General features: G+C 32.9%; 1 protein-coding gene and 1 long non-coding RNA gene across 5 annotated transcripts; both read right to left on the reverse strand.

Annotated features, from left to right (window-relative positions):
• Positions 1-5,360: 5,360 nt before the first annotated feature.
• Positions 5,361-14,578, reverse strand: LOC8258590 (copper-transporting ATPase PAA2, chloroplastic). 4 transcript variants are annotated; one of them, XM_002516097.4, is made up of 17 exons: positions 13,836-14,576; positions 13,625-13,702; positions 13,444-13,541; positions 13,283-13,336; positions 12,956-13,042; positions 12,358-12,522; positions 11,640-11,750; positions 11,249-11,317; positions 10,849-10,958; positions 10,530-10,635; positions 9,972-10,038; positions 9,339-9,418; positions 8,753-9,207; positions 7,649-7,823; positions 7,293-7,424; positions 5,891-6,041; positions 5,361-5,688 (listed from the first exon to the last, which is right to left on the reverse strand). In XM_002516097.4, exons 1-17 carry the CDS (start codon positions 14,455-14,457, stop codon positions 5,606-5,608), a joined length of 2,643 nt encoding a protein of 880 aa, XP_002516143.1. In that variant the 5' UTR covers positions 14,458-14,576; the 3' UTR covers positions 5,361-5,605. The 4 variants fall into 4 exon arrangements, with proteins under 4 accessions (XP_002516143.1, XP_048227738.1, XP_015572959.1 ...); XM_048371781.1 differs by lacking the exons at positions 5,361-5,688; positions 5,891-6,041 and adding an exon at positions 6,129-6,779 and having other exon boundaries at positions 13,836-14,578; XM_015717473.3 differs by lacking the exons at positions 5,361-5,688; positions 5,891-6,041 and adding an exon at positions 6,129-6,940 and having other exon boundaries at positions 13,836-14,578.
• LOC125369442 lies at positions 10,228-10,523 on the reverse strand. The gene is made up of 2 exons (XR_007215097.1): positions 10,365-10,523; positions 10,228-10,283 (listed from the first exon to the last, which is right to left on the reverse strand). It is a non-coding gene; the product is annotated as an uncharacterized LOC125369442 (long non-coding RNA).
• Positions 14,579-14,637: the final 59 nt, after the last annotated feature.

Genomic DNA, 14,637 nt, shown 5'->3' on the forward strand with positions numbered 1-14,637 from the left:
TTTCTGTTGTTACTAAGAAAAAGCAAACAACAGATTGATTAGTAAATTAATAAACATGGGCTGCGATCTTAAACTAAAAGAAAAAGTCATAATTACCAAATGAATAAGCAAAAGGAAAAAAGAAAAGAAAAGAAAAGAAAAGGGTGGAGGAGAATGAAGGAAGATAAACAAAACATAATTAGTTAATAATTGTCCCAAAAGAAGAAAAGAAAATACATAATTAGTTAATAAGGAAGGAAGGAGGGAGGGAAATGTTTCCTGGAATAGAGGATGCTCCTCTTAAAGGAAACACATCCTTTTGTCTGGCCCACATTACGTCGCCTTCTCTCTCTCTCTCTCTTTTTTATTTTTTTAATCATTGTGTCACGGAAACCAACGCGATATGCCAACTCTTCTTTTTTCTTTTTTAAAAAATATTCCTATTATTATTATTATCCACATTAAAAAAATTGAATTACTCCTTTATCTGCAATACTATTGTTTTTTAATTTATATTTTTGTCTTTATTAATTGTATCTCTTGAGATGATGAACAAATTGTTAGGCTTAGTACGGCTGTCTGCCCCTTTTTTTTTTTTTTTTTCCAAAAATATAAATATGTTTTGTTCAGCCGTCTAATATAAATGTGGATTGATAACAAAATCCATATCAAAGTTTATATAATGTTTTGTTTTATAAAATACTTTAGCTTTAGTGGAAATAATATCTTAAAAAATTTTCAATTATAAAATAAATTATTATGAATGGTATACGAATCTTCTTGATAACGAAAAATGTTAGTTTTAAGAAAATATAAAAAATGAAAGTGGATAATGTTAGTAAGGCGTAAACTCATATAAATATATATATATATAATTCTCTCCATTTGAGCTCTCAGTTAGCTTCAAGTATCTGCAACGACTAGTGGTGCATTCTTCTATTCCCAAGTAACGTGATTTTGGGTTTGAAATTGAAGTCCGACCATAAATAATCAGTTTTGATAAAATTTTAAATATTAAATAATAGAAAAAAAAAATCTGAATTTAAAGATGAAATCAAGACTAAAAATTGTTTCTCCTTGCAATTTTAAACAAAATCATTTTAGTCTATCCAGATTAGACAGACTTTGAACATGAAAAATGAAATTAGATAAATCTCAAACTTTATAAGAAAAAAAAAAAAAGAAATTTAACTAAACTCAAGTTTTGGAATTAAGTAGAATACAGTGTTTCGAGTCGATCATACTCCCAGACACAACGTAAGATCTTGCTGCAATTTGAAACTATATATGCAATACATATATAGGAGGTTTGTAATGAGGAACCCAGATCTGCAATAATTATTCATATGGCAGAGATGAAGGAGAAGGTTAATTTATCAAACATTTCATGATCAATATCTATCACATTAGCTGGAAAAATAACTAAATTCTTACAGGAGTACTACTTTCATCCTGTATATTCATCTTTAGTCCTTTTAGGTATAGGAATATTTTCCATGCAGGGTAATGTGCCAGAAAATCATGTGCTGCACCTGACCAAATTTATTAATGATTTTGTGTGCCCAACAAAATTTGCTCATCCTTCTGTACATATGTCTTGCCTAATCTGATTACCTCTAATTTAAACAACCAATTGCCCTACTGAATCTTCTCAATTACTTTTGGATTTTCTAGTAATAAAATAACTTTATGTTTCAGGATAGATAAACAAAAGGATGCATCAGTTCTTTTCTAGTGCGAATGTGGACAACAGAGGGGAGCTAGGTATTTGTCATCAGATAATGGAAAAGGGTGATAATATAATTGCAGGCAGCAGCAAGGAAGAAAATCAGCAAGACTTTTAAGATGGTTGATAAGGAATGGCCCTTTCCTTCTATATATAGATTCATGTTATTATTTTAGGGGATTTCTGGATAGATTTATATACTATATATCACCTGGGATTTCTGTATAGATTTATATAGAATTTACAACATTAACATATATATATATATGAATTATGAATTTAAATCAAATTTTTATTAGATTAGAATATCATAATTATGAATTATGAATTTATATGAGTACGAGATTGTGTTACCATCACCTAGGAAGTTATGTATAAGTAGCCTAAATTCTTATAAGGTGACTAAAAAAGGTTTCATGGTGATCCGATTTTTCGAACTTTTTAATAGGTTTAAGCTTACTTATCTGAGTATTTGATTTGGGGGACGATGAGAGGAGTAGTGTAAAATTAATTGAATCTAACATTTAAAACAGAGCCCAAGTGTTCGTAAGCAAGCGAGGTCCACCACGTGTAAGAAGCTGGAGCATTGCAACGTGGTGCATGGGCCATGCAACGGCGAAGGTGGCTATTTCTTGTTAAAGAAAAAAACAAAAAAGAGAAAAAGAAAAGAGGCAGTAAATATGAAAGGATGAAGATGGGCCCAGTGTTCACATGGAAAGCGTTTTTGGGTAGCAATTGTTCCCAATCACGTGCCCATTTATTGTGTGCATTTATTAAGGTTTCATGGGCCTATTGGTTTCTCTTCCTCCATTGATAACCATTTTTCATTCCTTTAATTACACATTTCTACCATTTGCGTGAGACGCCATTATACTATTTCAGTATTATATCATCGCCTGAGATCTCGTTATTACTGTACAAAATAAACAGTTTTAACATTTACATTGGTACAGGAGATTAAAAAATATTTAAGTTTGACATAAATATGTCTAAGTTATAATAGATTAATATTAAAAAAGATTAACTACTTTTCGCTATCGGTCACTCAACAATATTTAGGGTGATTATTGCTAATTCACAGGAAATTTCTATATGCCTATATTACTCAGATTAATAAATAAAATATAATAAATAATATATCTATTCGCTGTACGAACTTAAATTAATAAAATTATAAAATTTGATGACATTTTAATATATAAAAACTTTGTTTTTTGAAAAGAATATTTGGGATTTCTTAGAATCTTTAAGTGAGTCAAATGCCTGTGTACAGAGAAGTAAAAAGCCGGTCAAAATAGGGGAGAGAGGCAGAGGAAGAGCTTATAAATAAAGATAGCATCCACCGAGAGGACTCTGAATTTCCAATAGAAGCTGTTATATAGTTGCTGGATAAAAGAGACTGTCAAAGTTAACCCACAAAGGGAAACTCTGCTGACATGGACTTATCCTCCGTCTCAAAACCAATAATTAAAAAATATTAATACAACTATGGCATTCAATTTTTTTATTAGTTAAATATATATTAATTAATCAGTTTAATATTTTAATTTTTGATTAATCTATCATATACATATATATTAAATGAAAATACATACATAGAATATTAAAATATTATAAAAAAATGATTTAAATATTGAACACAATGGTAAAGAAGTGAAAGAGAGGGAGAGGATGAATTTAATAATAATTAATGCATGCAATGCTTCTCGAGGCTAGGGACATGGTTTCCTATTTGGTAATTTATGGTCGTCCCATGTTGACCGGCACGTAGTACAAAGGGTAAAATGTAATTATCTCTTTCTTTTTTCATGCACATTAAAAAACGTTTTCTTAAATGCTTTGGCTCCAATATCAATAATGGTGTGCGTTTTTTCTATCTAAAATAAATCCTTAATTACTCTATTCTTAAATATGATAATTCGATAGATTTTAGAGTGTGGTTGTCGCAATATTTTTATTTATTTATTAAATAAAAATTATAAAATTTTAAATTAATTAATATAAATTTTATATAAAAATTATATATTAAAATATTTTATATAAAATTGATATAGATTTTATATATTTTCTAAATAAATATATAAAATATTAAAAAATTACTGTAACTATAATACTGTAAAATTTACCGACCGATGAATTTTAGATTCTATTAAAAGAATACATTAAAACTATTTTCAATAAAATATAAATGTATAAAAAATTATTACAGTCGTATTAGTTAAATTGATTTTTTTAAGGAGAATTCTATGGTAAAAAATATTAATTTTAACCAACTAATAAAATAACAATAACTAATTTTTATTTATATTATTTTTTTAAAAATTGATAATATGTAAATATAAATTATCAACTAAAATTAGGTTTGTTAAAGTAACATAAGATAGTTTTAAAAATCTATATATCTTTAAAATATATGAAAAATTAGTTTAATTTGTAAAAAATATAAGATAATTATCATTTTTCGTAATTCAACAAAAAATCTCATTATTATAAAAAAATTTAATCTTTTTCATAAATTTATCAATTTTTCATAAATCATTAAATTTCAGAAAAGGTGTCATTTTTCGTAATATCATTTATTTTTTTGCTACTAGCAATACTTTTAAAAATTAATATAATTTGTAAGAAATATAAAAATAATTATCATTTTTTATAATTTAGTAATATATTTTGAGATTACAAAATATTTAGTATCTTTCGTAAATTTATTATTTTTTTGTAATTCATTAAATTTTACAGAAGGTACTCATTTTTCTCACAAATAGTAATACTTACGAAAAATTAATATAATTTGTTAAAAAACATGAAAAAAGTTGTTATTTATTTGTAATTTAGCAATATATTTCGCGATTATAAATTTTTTAAATATTTTTTATAAATTTTTTAGTTTTTTGATAATATTATTTATTTTTTCGCAACCAGTAATACTCATAAAAATTAGTATGATTTACAAAAAGAATATGAAGATTGTCATTTTGTGTTAATTTAGTAATATATTTTGCAATTACAAAAAATTTAGTATCTTTGTATATTAGTCAACTTTTTTTTATAAAATATCAAATTTCATAAAAATTATTATTTTTTCATAATATCATTCATTTTTTTAAGATTAATGACACTAAATATAGTGAAAATAAAATATAAACAGTCTAATAAGTTACTAGTCATCTTTATTTATAAAATTTAATCATTCTTATTATGCCAAGCTAAAGAATTTTACTCTAATAGATTCTTTCTTGGAAGCAAAGGTAAATAGTATTAGTATTACTAAAGTCAAAATATTGAGAGTTTTGTGATCTACATTGAGATAAGTATCCTTAAAAATCAGGGCTTGCAGATGAAACTTATATCCAATTATCCACATTTCCCATGTTTGTTTTTTCACGTTATGTATGGGAAGAATAAATGGACGGATACCCCTCTTGATTCTTGATTCTTAATACTATTTGTGAAGGAACAGGTGTCCCGCAAACCAAATGCCTTTGTGAGAAGGGACATACAATAGTAAATTCCGATCCCATCTGACTGCTGTAGAAAGGAGAAAAAATAAAACAAACAAACAAAAAAAAGGTCTTAAGGGCAAAGAGGGGTTCAAACTTTTTGAGTTAGTGTTTTCACCTTTCAGTTTCACTTAGTGATGCATTGAGCAAGATAATAGATGAAACTTATAAATTGCTTGCACAGGTTAAACTGTTATATATAACGATTTCTGTAAGTATAACATCATTTGAGCCGAAATGGTTGCCAACATAGAAAGGAGGAAAGAATGGGGTTAACCAAGAGTTGCAAATCCATAAAAGAAACTGTAATTTCCTTTCATATCCTTGTTAGAGAAGCAAACTCTATAGGATTTTAAGCTTGGAAGGGGGCTGAATTCATGGCATTCCAACGTGGGCAGCTCTATCTGCTCCTCTCAGGTTCATGGAGCTGTAGAAGTAATGAGTTGGTGACCACAAATATTGAGCTCAAAGCCATCAACCCACCTGTCAAAACCAAAATCCCCCAGTCACAAAGACTTGCTCCTTCAAAATCAAGGAGAAAATATCTTGTAGGCCCCATAAGATGGATAGTAAGGTAAAAGTGATAGTATTTTAGTCACTGCATTATTGGAAGAATGGTACGGCCTTTCTTCCCATTCAAGAAAATCTTCAATTATGGAGCGAAAGGTTAATTTTTTTTACCAACCTGAAACTGACGGAGTCATGGCAAAATCATATTGGGGAAGCAGTACTCCTGCAGCTATGGGAATGGCGACAACATTGTAAGCGATGGCCCATGATAAGTTTTGGTACACTTTGGCCATTGTTGCCCGTGCTAGATCCAGGGCATCTACAACCTGCCACGAGTATATTTCCGAGTTTGGGATATCATCATTAGATATCCTACTTCAAATTTTCAAACTAGTCTTGGTTGAAAAATCATATTATCAAGTAGAATCATTTGATATTATTATTGCATTCAGATCCTATTGATTGGATAAGAAAATATTATTACAGATTCCACATCACGCAATGGCAAGCCAACTATAAGCTATACATAATGGCAAACAAAAAAACCAAACACAACATTTTATAAAGAATATGCGTAGCTCATAATTAGTTGGCTATTTCCTGATGTGGAATAGCAACTTCATTCTATAATTTATATATTGCATGAGGTTAAAAAAAGTTGATCCACTTGCTAAAAAAATTATAACAAGCGAGAAACTAGAAACCAAATCCTGCATAAAAGTCAAATCAGTGTTCTGGCTTGTACTTCCCCTTCCCAGACTGAGGAATCTTTTGTATGTTGATGACCTTCTGTGATTTGCATGAATTCTGAATTTTAATTTTAACAAAAGGAAAAAGAAAGGACTTGTATATCATCTACCCATGGAAAACTCTTAATTCAGGCATCACTTCACTCGTCCATTTGTGCAACATTTTCATGTGTTCTAGAAAGCTTTATAGTTCTCCCCTTCCTTTTTTTTAATCTCAATTTTGAAGTATCACCCATATAGCTTCTCCCAGCAAACAAATTCTCTATATGGCAATACCTATATAACTTCTTGAGGCATTTTCCTCCCTTTTGGCATCTGCATCTTTCTTCGATTAATTATTGCTCACAATGATGGACATGCAAGCACTCGACTGAATGATATTTATGATCATACTATAATGGTTAAGCACAAGATCTTCATCATTAATCATTATAGGGTGCAGGCATATATAGAAAATGACCATCTCTATCACGGAGCTGAAGGAAAAGAAAAAGATTACAAAAATGAATCTAAGAAATATACAAGCACCAAAAGAATTTGTTAGTGGGTATTAGATATCTTGATAGGAGATATATTCAGTATTTTAGTATGCTCTCCCTAGTACCAAAAGTAATAATGGATTTCTAGCTATAGAGTCTAGGACGTCCAGGCTCTGAGAATTATAAATGCACACTTCCCCTAATAATATCTCAATCTCATTGCAATACTTATTGCAACAAATTATCTGTAGACATGAATTACATTACACAGTTAAAGAGACCTTTGAGACTCTTCCCACAAAAAGAAGAAAAAACAAAAGAGAGAGGAGAGAAGATATAAAAATCATACCTGTGAAATTCTGTTTCCAAGAAGTACAATAGATGCTACATCAGAAGCAGCATTTTCTTGAGCTTCATTCTGAAGGGCGATCCCAACTTCGGCAAGAGCCAAAGAAGGTGCATCATTTATCCCATCACCTACCTTCAGAAAACTAATATGTCAGCTGAATATTAATTCCACTTAAGCTATAGTACATGAAGATTTTCATGCTAATACACATTCATAAACCAAATTAACTCTTGTATATTTGATAGAAAAGTTAAAGAGACTTTTTTTACTGGGTTGAGATGAATGCATGGCCATGCAACTTTGTCTTGAGTAAAAAACTTAAAAGAGGTACCGCAGATCGTATAAATATTGTTTACCATTGCAACGCAATGTCCTGCAGCCTGAAGAGTTGAAATGACACCAGACTTCTGCTGTGGAGTCAAGGATGCATTGATAAATTCACTTCCTATTCCAACTCTGTTTGCAATGTTAGCAACTGCCTCTTCCCTGTCTCCTGATACGAGGACTGTATTGATGCCCTTCATCTGGAGCCTACCAACCCAAGGCAAATAAAAAGCATATAAAGCAGTAACTCATGTACTTAGACAGCACCTAAGAGATTCAGAGTCAACACAGAGCATAGAGGATAGTAATGGAGTCCAACAAATCTACAGAAATTAGTAATCCAAGTACTGTTAGGAGTAGTTTAGTCTGTAAATATCTAGGCTTGTAACAATGATTATTCAGCTTTTTCAGATTCAAGCAACAAGATTTCCTGCAAATTGCTGCTCTAGAATTGTGTGTTTCAATTCTCTTTAGGTGTGACCCCTAACCTTCTAAGTGTTGATTCTTAAAAGTTTCTTAAATTTACTTTCCCACTCTATTTCAGATCTGATTTCCATCAAATCAGACTTGGAATTAAATTTAAAAGCCTTATTTTCCGCAAAATCAACCTAGAACAGGTTATTTAAATCTGTCCTAGATCATAAAACTAATTAAAATCAATCAGTAACCATAATGTAAATTCTATATCTGAACTCATAAACACAATTCAAGAACCAGGAAATAGTTTGAAGCTTATTGGTAAGTCAATATTGTAACAGACTGCCCTCACATTTGGAGGAGCAAAAAAAGCAAGTGGATTGTGTTTGCATCGGTACTGATTATTCAGTTTCAATGAAAGCTTATGTCTGAATTTCTTACACAAAAAGTAAACCAAACAATTATCAGAAAAAGAAAAAAATATAGTCAACAAATAGTGAAAAAAAGTTGAGTTTCCCCTTTTGGAGAAAATGATTAGTTTCTTTTGTGGCCATGTGCAAATCAAGGGAAGCTACTAAACTTTAAATGTACAAATGAAAACTTAAAACCAGGTGTAGATGTGTTATCTCTTATGAAGTAAGTATACCAATGAAATTTCTCAGAATTCCTAACGGCAAGCATCAAGAATCATATATTTGCATCCATGGAATACTAATTACCTATTTACAGTTGATTCAGCATCATGACGCAATCTGTCAGATATTGCAATAGCACCAATGATGCCTTCCTCTTCACGTCCAACATAGACAACTGTTTTCGAATAGTTTGATGATGAAGTCCCTTTTGACAATTGAAATGAAACTGCAGCTTCCAGATTTCTTAGATCTGACAGGTCCGCTGTTCTGTGGAATCGTTCCTGAACCCAATCTAGAGTACCAACTGCAACGAGACGTCCATCTACTTCTGCTAAGGTTCCAAAACCTGGTTCTGTCAATTGCCCTCTTGTTGCTGGGATAGTCAACTCCAATGATTCAGCTTCATTCACAATAGCTTTTGCTATTGGGTGCAATGCTGTTTTCTCTACTGCAGCAGCAATTCGAAGAATTTCTGATTCTTTGTAAGAAGTTGAAGCCACGGCAGAAACAACCGGTTTTCCTTCAGTGAGGGTGCCAGTCTGAGAAATGGAATAAGGTGGTATATCAAATCTTAACAGTCAAGATTGAAATGCACAAATCACTTCCGTAGTGAGCAATCATATGTGTATTTCTGTAAGAGAGAAGGCACAACTCGATAAAGTATAATTACCTTGTCTAAAGCAATGTAATCAATTCTTGCCAAGCGCTCCAATACATCTCCCCCTCTTATTAGAAGTCCTTGCTTAGCTCCTAAAGTTTTCAAGTAGAAGGGATATTAGGACGCCTGACAAGTAGAGTGACCACCGAGTAGAAGATAGCAAGCTGGGGCTTGAAGTGTGGCTTTCTTTGGAACAGAAATAAATGTGTTTATAGTTAAATGTTATTTTGAAGACCTGTATCGCTTATGCCTTTAATTTGGGCATTCATCAAGCTATCAAACTGTTCAGCTTTTCTTTTTAAATTGCTTTTCAGAAAAGCCCCTTTAGATGCTTTCAAAAGAAGGCAGTTAGAAACTGTTTGGAGAGGTTTAATAGTTTTATGGCCAAAATATCCTAATTGCACTTAAAAGCAAGTTTTTAATTGCTCTCCAACAGTAGCTGAAACAGTTTTTCCAAAGACACTGGACACTCTAGAGTTGAAAATTCATTAAACAAATGAAAACTTAGAAAGAGCAAGAAAGATGCCATCTTGAGGTCAAGCAGGCAATCAAGTAAAATCGCCAAAATTATAATTACCAAATGATAACTAGGCTTGTCATGCAGAGTATTGAACTTGAATTAATTAGCAAAGTTGGACACTATACCAAGTGAAGTTCCAACTAGAATTGCAGTGGGTGTGGCAAGACCCAGCGCACAGGGGCAAGAAACTACCTGGATCAAGAAAATTAATGTTACGAGTTCTTCTAATCCATCTCTACGCCATTTTATGAAGAATCATCTAAAGAAATTATATGGACGTTGCTATTGCCACAGCCAAAATGCAATATTCCCTTCTCCAACGGAAGCCCTGGCAATAGCAACTTCCTTACTTTACTGCTTATGTGAGATTGCACCAGAAACTGAGAAAGCATTTTTGACATTGCTTCTAAATCATTGCACCAGCCGAGAATCATAGACTGCATAATTTTCTGAACATCAAGAAACTGAATTGTAGTAGCACCCATCCCCATATACAAGTATGTGTATGGAGAAGGTACCTTTTAGACCTTATTTTCAAAAACCAGTCATCCAACTAAACGGTCTTGAAAGTTTCGCTTTATTGATGGATGTAAGCAACAGAACTATATGAAGCTCTAGTGAATAGTTCATCATGATTATATTGAAGAAATGCATCTCAAGCAGGAAAAATGACCAGCACTAACCAAGACATCCACAGAGAGTTTCAAGCTTAAAAGCAAAGCATCTCCATCTGGTCCAGCAATATCATTGAGCAAAACATCAGGAAAAACTTGTGAGCCAATGTAGTACCTAATTGAGAATCAAAAAACAAAACGTGAGAAGCAAGAATAAATCTAGCTAAGAACAAACCAAAGAACTGCAGATCAACACTAACAAACTAGCCACTATATGTTGCTAATCAGGATTACAAGAAATATGCAATCCATATTTAAAATTTTCCATCTCCACCTTGATTATGAGGCTCTTCAGAAGACGATATAGGAAAAGGAAAAAGAAACCTACCAAAAAGCAAAAGTTGCTGCTGATATGGTCATTATACTGTATACAAATGGCCCAGCTATTGAATCCACAAGTCTTTGTATGGGTGCTTCACGGCCTTGAGCATCCTCAACCTAAAAATTGCACCATGATGACTTAAGTACTTTACCTACAAAACTTTATTCTTATTCCCTTTTCTTCCCCTTGCCTATTTGATTTTGCTCCTAAATAGCATGCTTTCAATGTAAGTGAACATAATGTACTTCTCAACAGAACTCTATAAGCTCTTTTTATCAATAGATTCCATCCACTTTGTTGTTACCAAGTAAGACAATAACTCATGCAAAATAGCATTTCCTATGCCTTAATATAAATTTCCTACACATGAGATACGTGAATTGAGAAAGGGTTATGATTAACTAACCATGCGAAAAATCCTAGATATGGTCGAGTTGGAGCCAGTAGAGGAGGCCTCAATCCTTAAGGGACCATCCTGGAATAGTTTTTGAGAATTGCCAGATGTTAAAATTTGAACAGAACAAAAAACGAGAGAGGTGCAGAAAATTCAACATCAAGAGGATTTATTATCTCTTGTATGTGTGAATGAGTACAAATTTAAACCATTAACATAAGTTGGGAAGATACAAGTTTGATGCCATATTAAACTGCTTTAGTCTCCCATCTGAGTGAAGCTAATGATGTCAAGGTAATAAACATACCAGGACCCAGATAGCTACTACATAGAAATAAGATAAATGAGAAAATATATAGCATATTTATAATTCTCTTCTAGCAATTCAAAATAAAGTATATACCCAGTTTATAGTTCCAGCTGAGACTTTGAGGCCTTCTTCCTTAAACACAGGTAATGATTCCCCTGTGAGCATGGATTCATCCACAACGCTTCTTCCTGCAATAACTCTACCCTGTCCAGGAAAATACAGTTCAGCGGAGTTCAGAAAGCATACTATTGAGGCGCATACGTAATTACAGGCTAAAAGTACTGGTAAGTTTCTTCCATTTTCCCCTAAACTAATAACTGGGTTTGAAGTATTAGCAAAAAATCAAAATAAGGGTTAATGATGTTGAAAGACAAATACATACATACTTTTAGTTAACAATTTCAGCATCAATACCACCTTCTGTTGATTTTCAAATGATAATGCATAGCAGATTGGGCAAGCTAGTTAAGCAGATCACACTAAAACATTATATAGTTGCAAGTAAACAAATTCATGGTTACAGAGATATCGGACACAATCAGAAAATGCATCTTACGCAAAAATACCTATGCGACTAGTGCAATCAGTGTGGATGCTTCTTTCACCGCTAATAATATGCATGCTTATGGTAAAACTCAAATCTGTTCTAAGTCTATATGATTTTAAGTTTCATTAAAAGAAAGTGGAGCACTCTCAAGCCATATATACAGTTATAAGCTAAATGTATAATCACTTAAAATCTAGTGCTAAAAAGAAAATCCACGTTCATCTGAGACCATCAGAAGCTTGATGAACAAGTTGAAATTCTTACATCCACAGGAATAGTTTCTCCCGGCAGAACCAACACTGTGTCTCCAACTCGAACATCATCAGTGGGGACTTCCACACAAATTGCATCAGAGCAAAGAACAGTATCAGCAGGGGACTTGCCATCTGATGAATTAATAACAAGACGTGACTGCATGGATATGAGGGACTGCAAAATACCCAAATCAGCGAAATTAGATAGGTGGTAATTAATTATCCCTGCCATATGATATAATGCATTTTGCAAACACCAATTAGGACATACTTCCAACAATAAAACTTGTCTATCTTGGGGAAAACCATTAACATACTGTCACTGTAATGAAACTAAATCATGCTCTAATGTTCCAAGAAGTATATTACATCAGTGCTTATATAAGAATGTCCAGCACAATAAGAAATTCAAACTGATTTATAAAGTTTTGCAAAAGTGTACAGAAGATGCTAGGATCAAATGGCCCTAGCATGAAGAACTTGTAGTATTTCTTTTTCCCACAATAAATATACCATATACCAGGATCAGCCAAGTCAAAATTCACAGAAAAGGGACTCAAGTAGGCATCTAATGTTGGTTCCTAGAAGACATGAAATTGATTACTTACAAGAAGTTCATTCATATCACTAGATGCCCTGATCCTAGCCCGCTCTTCAAGAGAACGTCCTAGAAGCACAAAACCAAGAAGCATGACCTGCACACTAAAAAACAAGAGCTATCCATGAGAATTTGAAAATCCAAAGAAATTAAAGCTATTTCTGCTAGCTTCAATAGAAAAGAAGACTCGCTGATATAAGTAAATAAAATAATGGTCTTGTAGTTGCCAAGTTAAGACAGGTGATAGCTTTATGGAGGAGTCCATATGACTCTAAAACAAGAGAATTTTAGAAAGTTCAAGAAGAAAAAGTGCAAAGAACGAAAGTAAGCAAGTCACCGGTTCATCAAAGAATGAGGCATCCCATTTAAGCTCAGGATTAAGAAGTGAGACCTGCAAAAGAGCATAAAAGTTTTAGAAAAAAAAAAGAAGGAAAAAAGAAAGGCATAACATTTTGGTGCAAAACCAGTATCTCAGTAAAACAAGGCAAAGAATCTAACCGCACTGATAACAAATGCAGCAAGCGATCCAAATCCAACAAGGGAATTCATATTTGGTGCTCCTTTCTTAAAAGCCTTTAAACCATCAAAAAGTAAGTCTGCGAAAGAGTTTCACTTTGATCTTAAAAAATTTACAGAAAATCCACGAATACCAAAAGGCCAAAACACACTATTAACTAACCTCTTCCGGGTCCTAAAAGAGCTGCCATAGACAAACCACCTTTCACATAGGAATTATGCAGCACCTCCCAAAATGGGCCTACACCAATACCACATAGAAACTGTGAATAAATAATAAAAGATGAAATGACTAATGCATATAAGTGATCATTTAATTAGTTATTAAGGTTAGAATTTGATATGCTAGTTTGTTTCTATAAATGATGGATTACCATGAGCAAAGGTATGAATGCCAAGAGAATGCAAAATATGAGAAAGATGAGACCCACAACACAAAGCAACTAAAGTCCAAGCAAAAACCACACGATTTCTACTCCTAACAATCAATTCTTCTTTCTTCTTAACCATTTCTCTCCACTTTTTCACATTCTCAGCTACTCCAATCCCCAGTTCTCTCTTTTTCGTCTCAAATCCACAATCCGTCAACCTTTTAGCAAAGCTGTCCGCTATCTCCGCCGTGCTGTCTACGGCAAAATCACGTTTTAACCTAACTGCAGCGGTCTCAGTCAACATGTTGACAACGACTGATTCGACTCTCTCATCGGAAGAGAGAAGAGATTTGACACGAGAAACGCAACCCCCACACATCATTCCAGTAACATCTAGAAGAATCGGAGAGTCCTGCTGTGACTGAAACGGTGCGTCTTGGAGTTGAGGTTTTTGGATATCGAGGGAATTGGAGAGAGTGAGATAGCGTGGTTGCCGGAGAATGAGAGGACGGCGTTTAGGAAGGTGAGATTTGAAGTAGTCAAAACGGTGCGTTGCGGTGGAGCGACAGGGGAACTTCGGGTGAGGAGGAGGAAAAATTGATAGTTTTAGTAGATCAGTTGTCATTGTTTGCAGAAATGAAAATGAAGAGAGAGATTTACATTGATAATTAAACGACTGTACAGAGAAAATTGAGAGAGAGGGAGAGATGACTGGCAGAAGAAAGAAGAAGATGCGTTCAAAAGTGGAGGATCATAAAGTGACACGTCGGATTGCAATATCCATTTCCTCTTTTTGGCGGCTAGT

Source organism: Ricinus communis, chromosome 3, assembly GCF_019578655.1.
Source record: "Ricinus communis isolate WT05 ecotype wild-type chromosome 3, ASM1957865v1, whole genome shotgun sequence".
Lineage (NCBI taxonomy): Eukaryota > Viridiplantae > Streptophyta > Magnoliopsida > Malpighiales > Euphorbiaceae > Ricinus > Ricinus communis.

What these genes read in the sequence shown, in the direction of transcription:
- LOC8258590 (XM_002516097.4), bottom strand. Translation starts at nt 14,457, where the DNA reads ATGACAACTGATCTACTAAAACTATCAATTTTTCCTCCTCCTCACCCG. An exon ending in CAGCTGGAACTATAAACTGG is followed by an intron (nt 11,318 to 11,639) that starts GTATATACTTTA and finishes AAACTATTCCAG; the next exon opens with GATGGTCCCTTAAGGATTGA. An exon ending in ATTACATTGCTTTAGACAAG is followed by an intron (nt 9,208 to 9,338) that starts GTAATTATACTT and finishes TCCATTTCTCAG; the next exon opens with ACTGGCACCCTCACTGAAGG.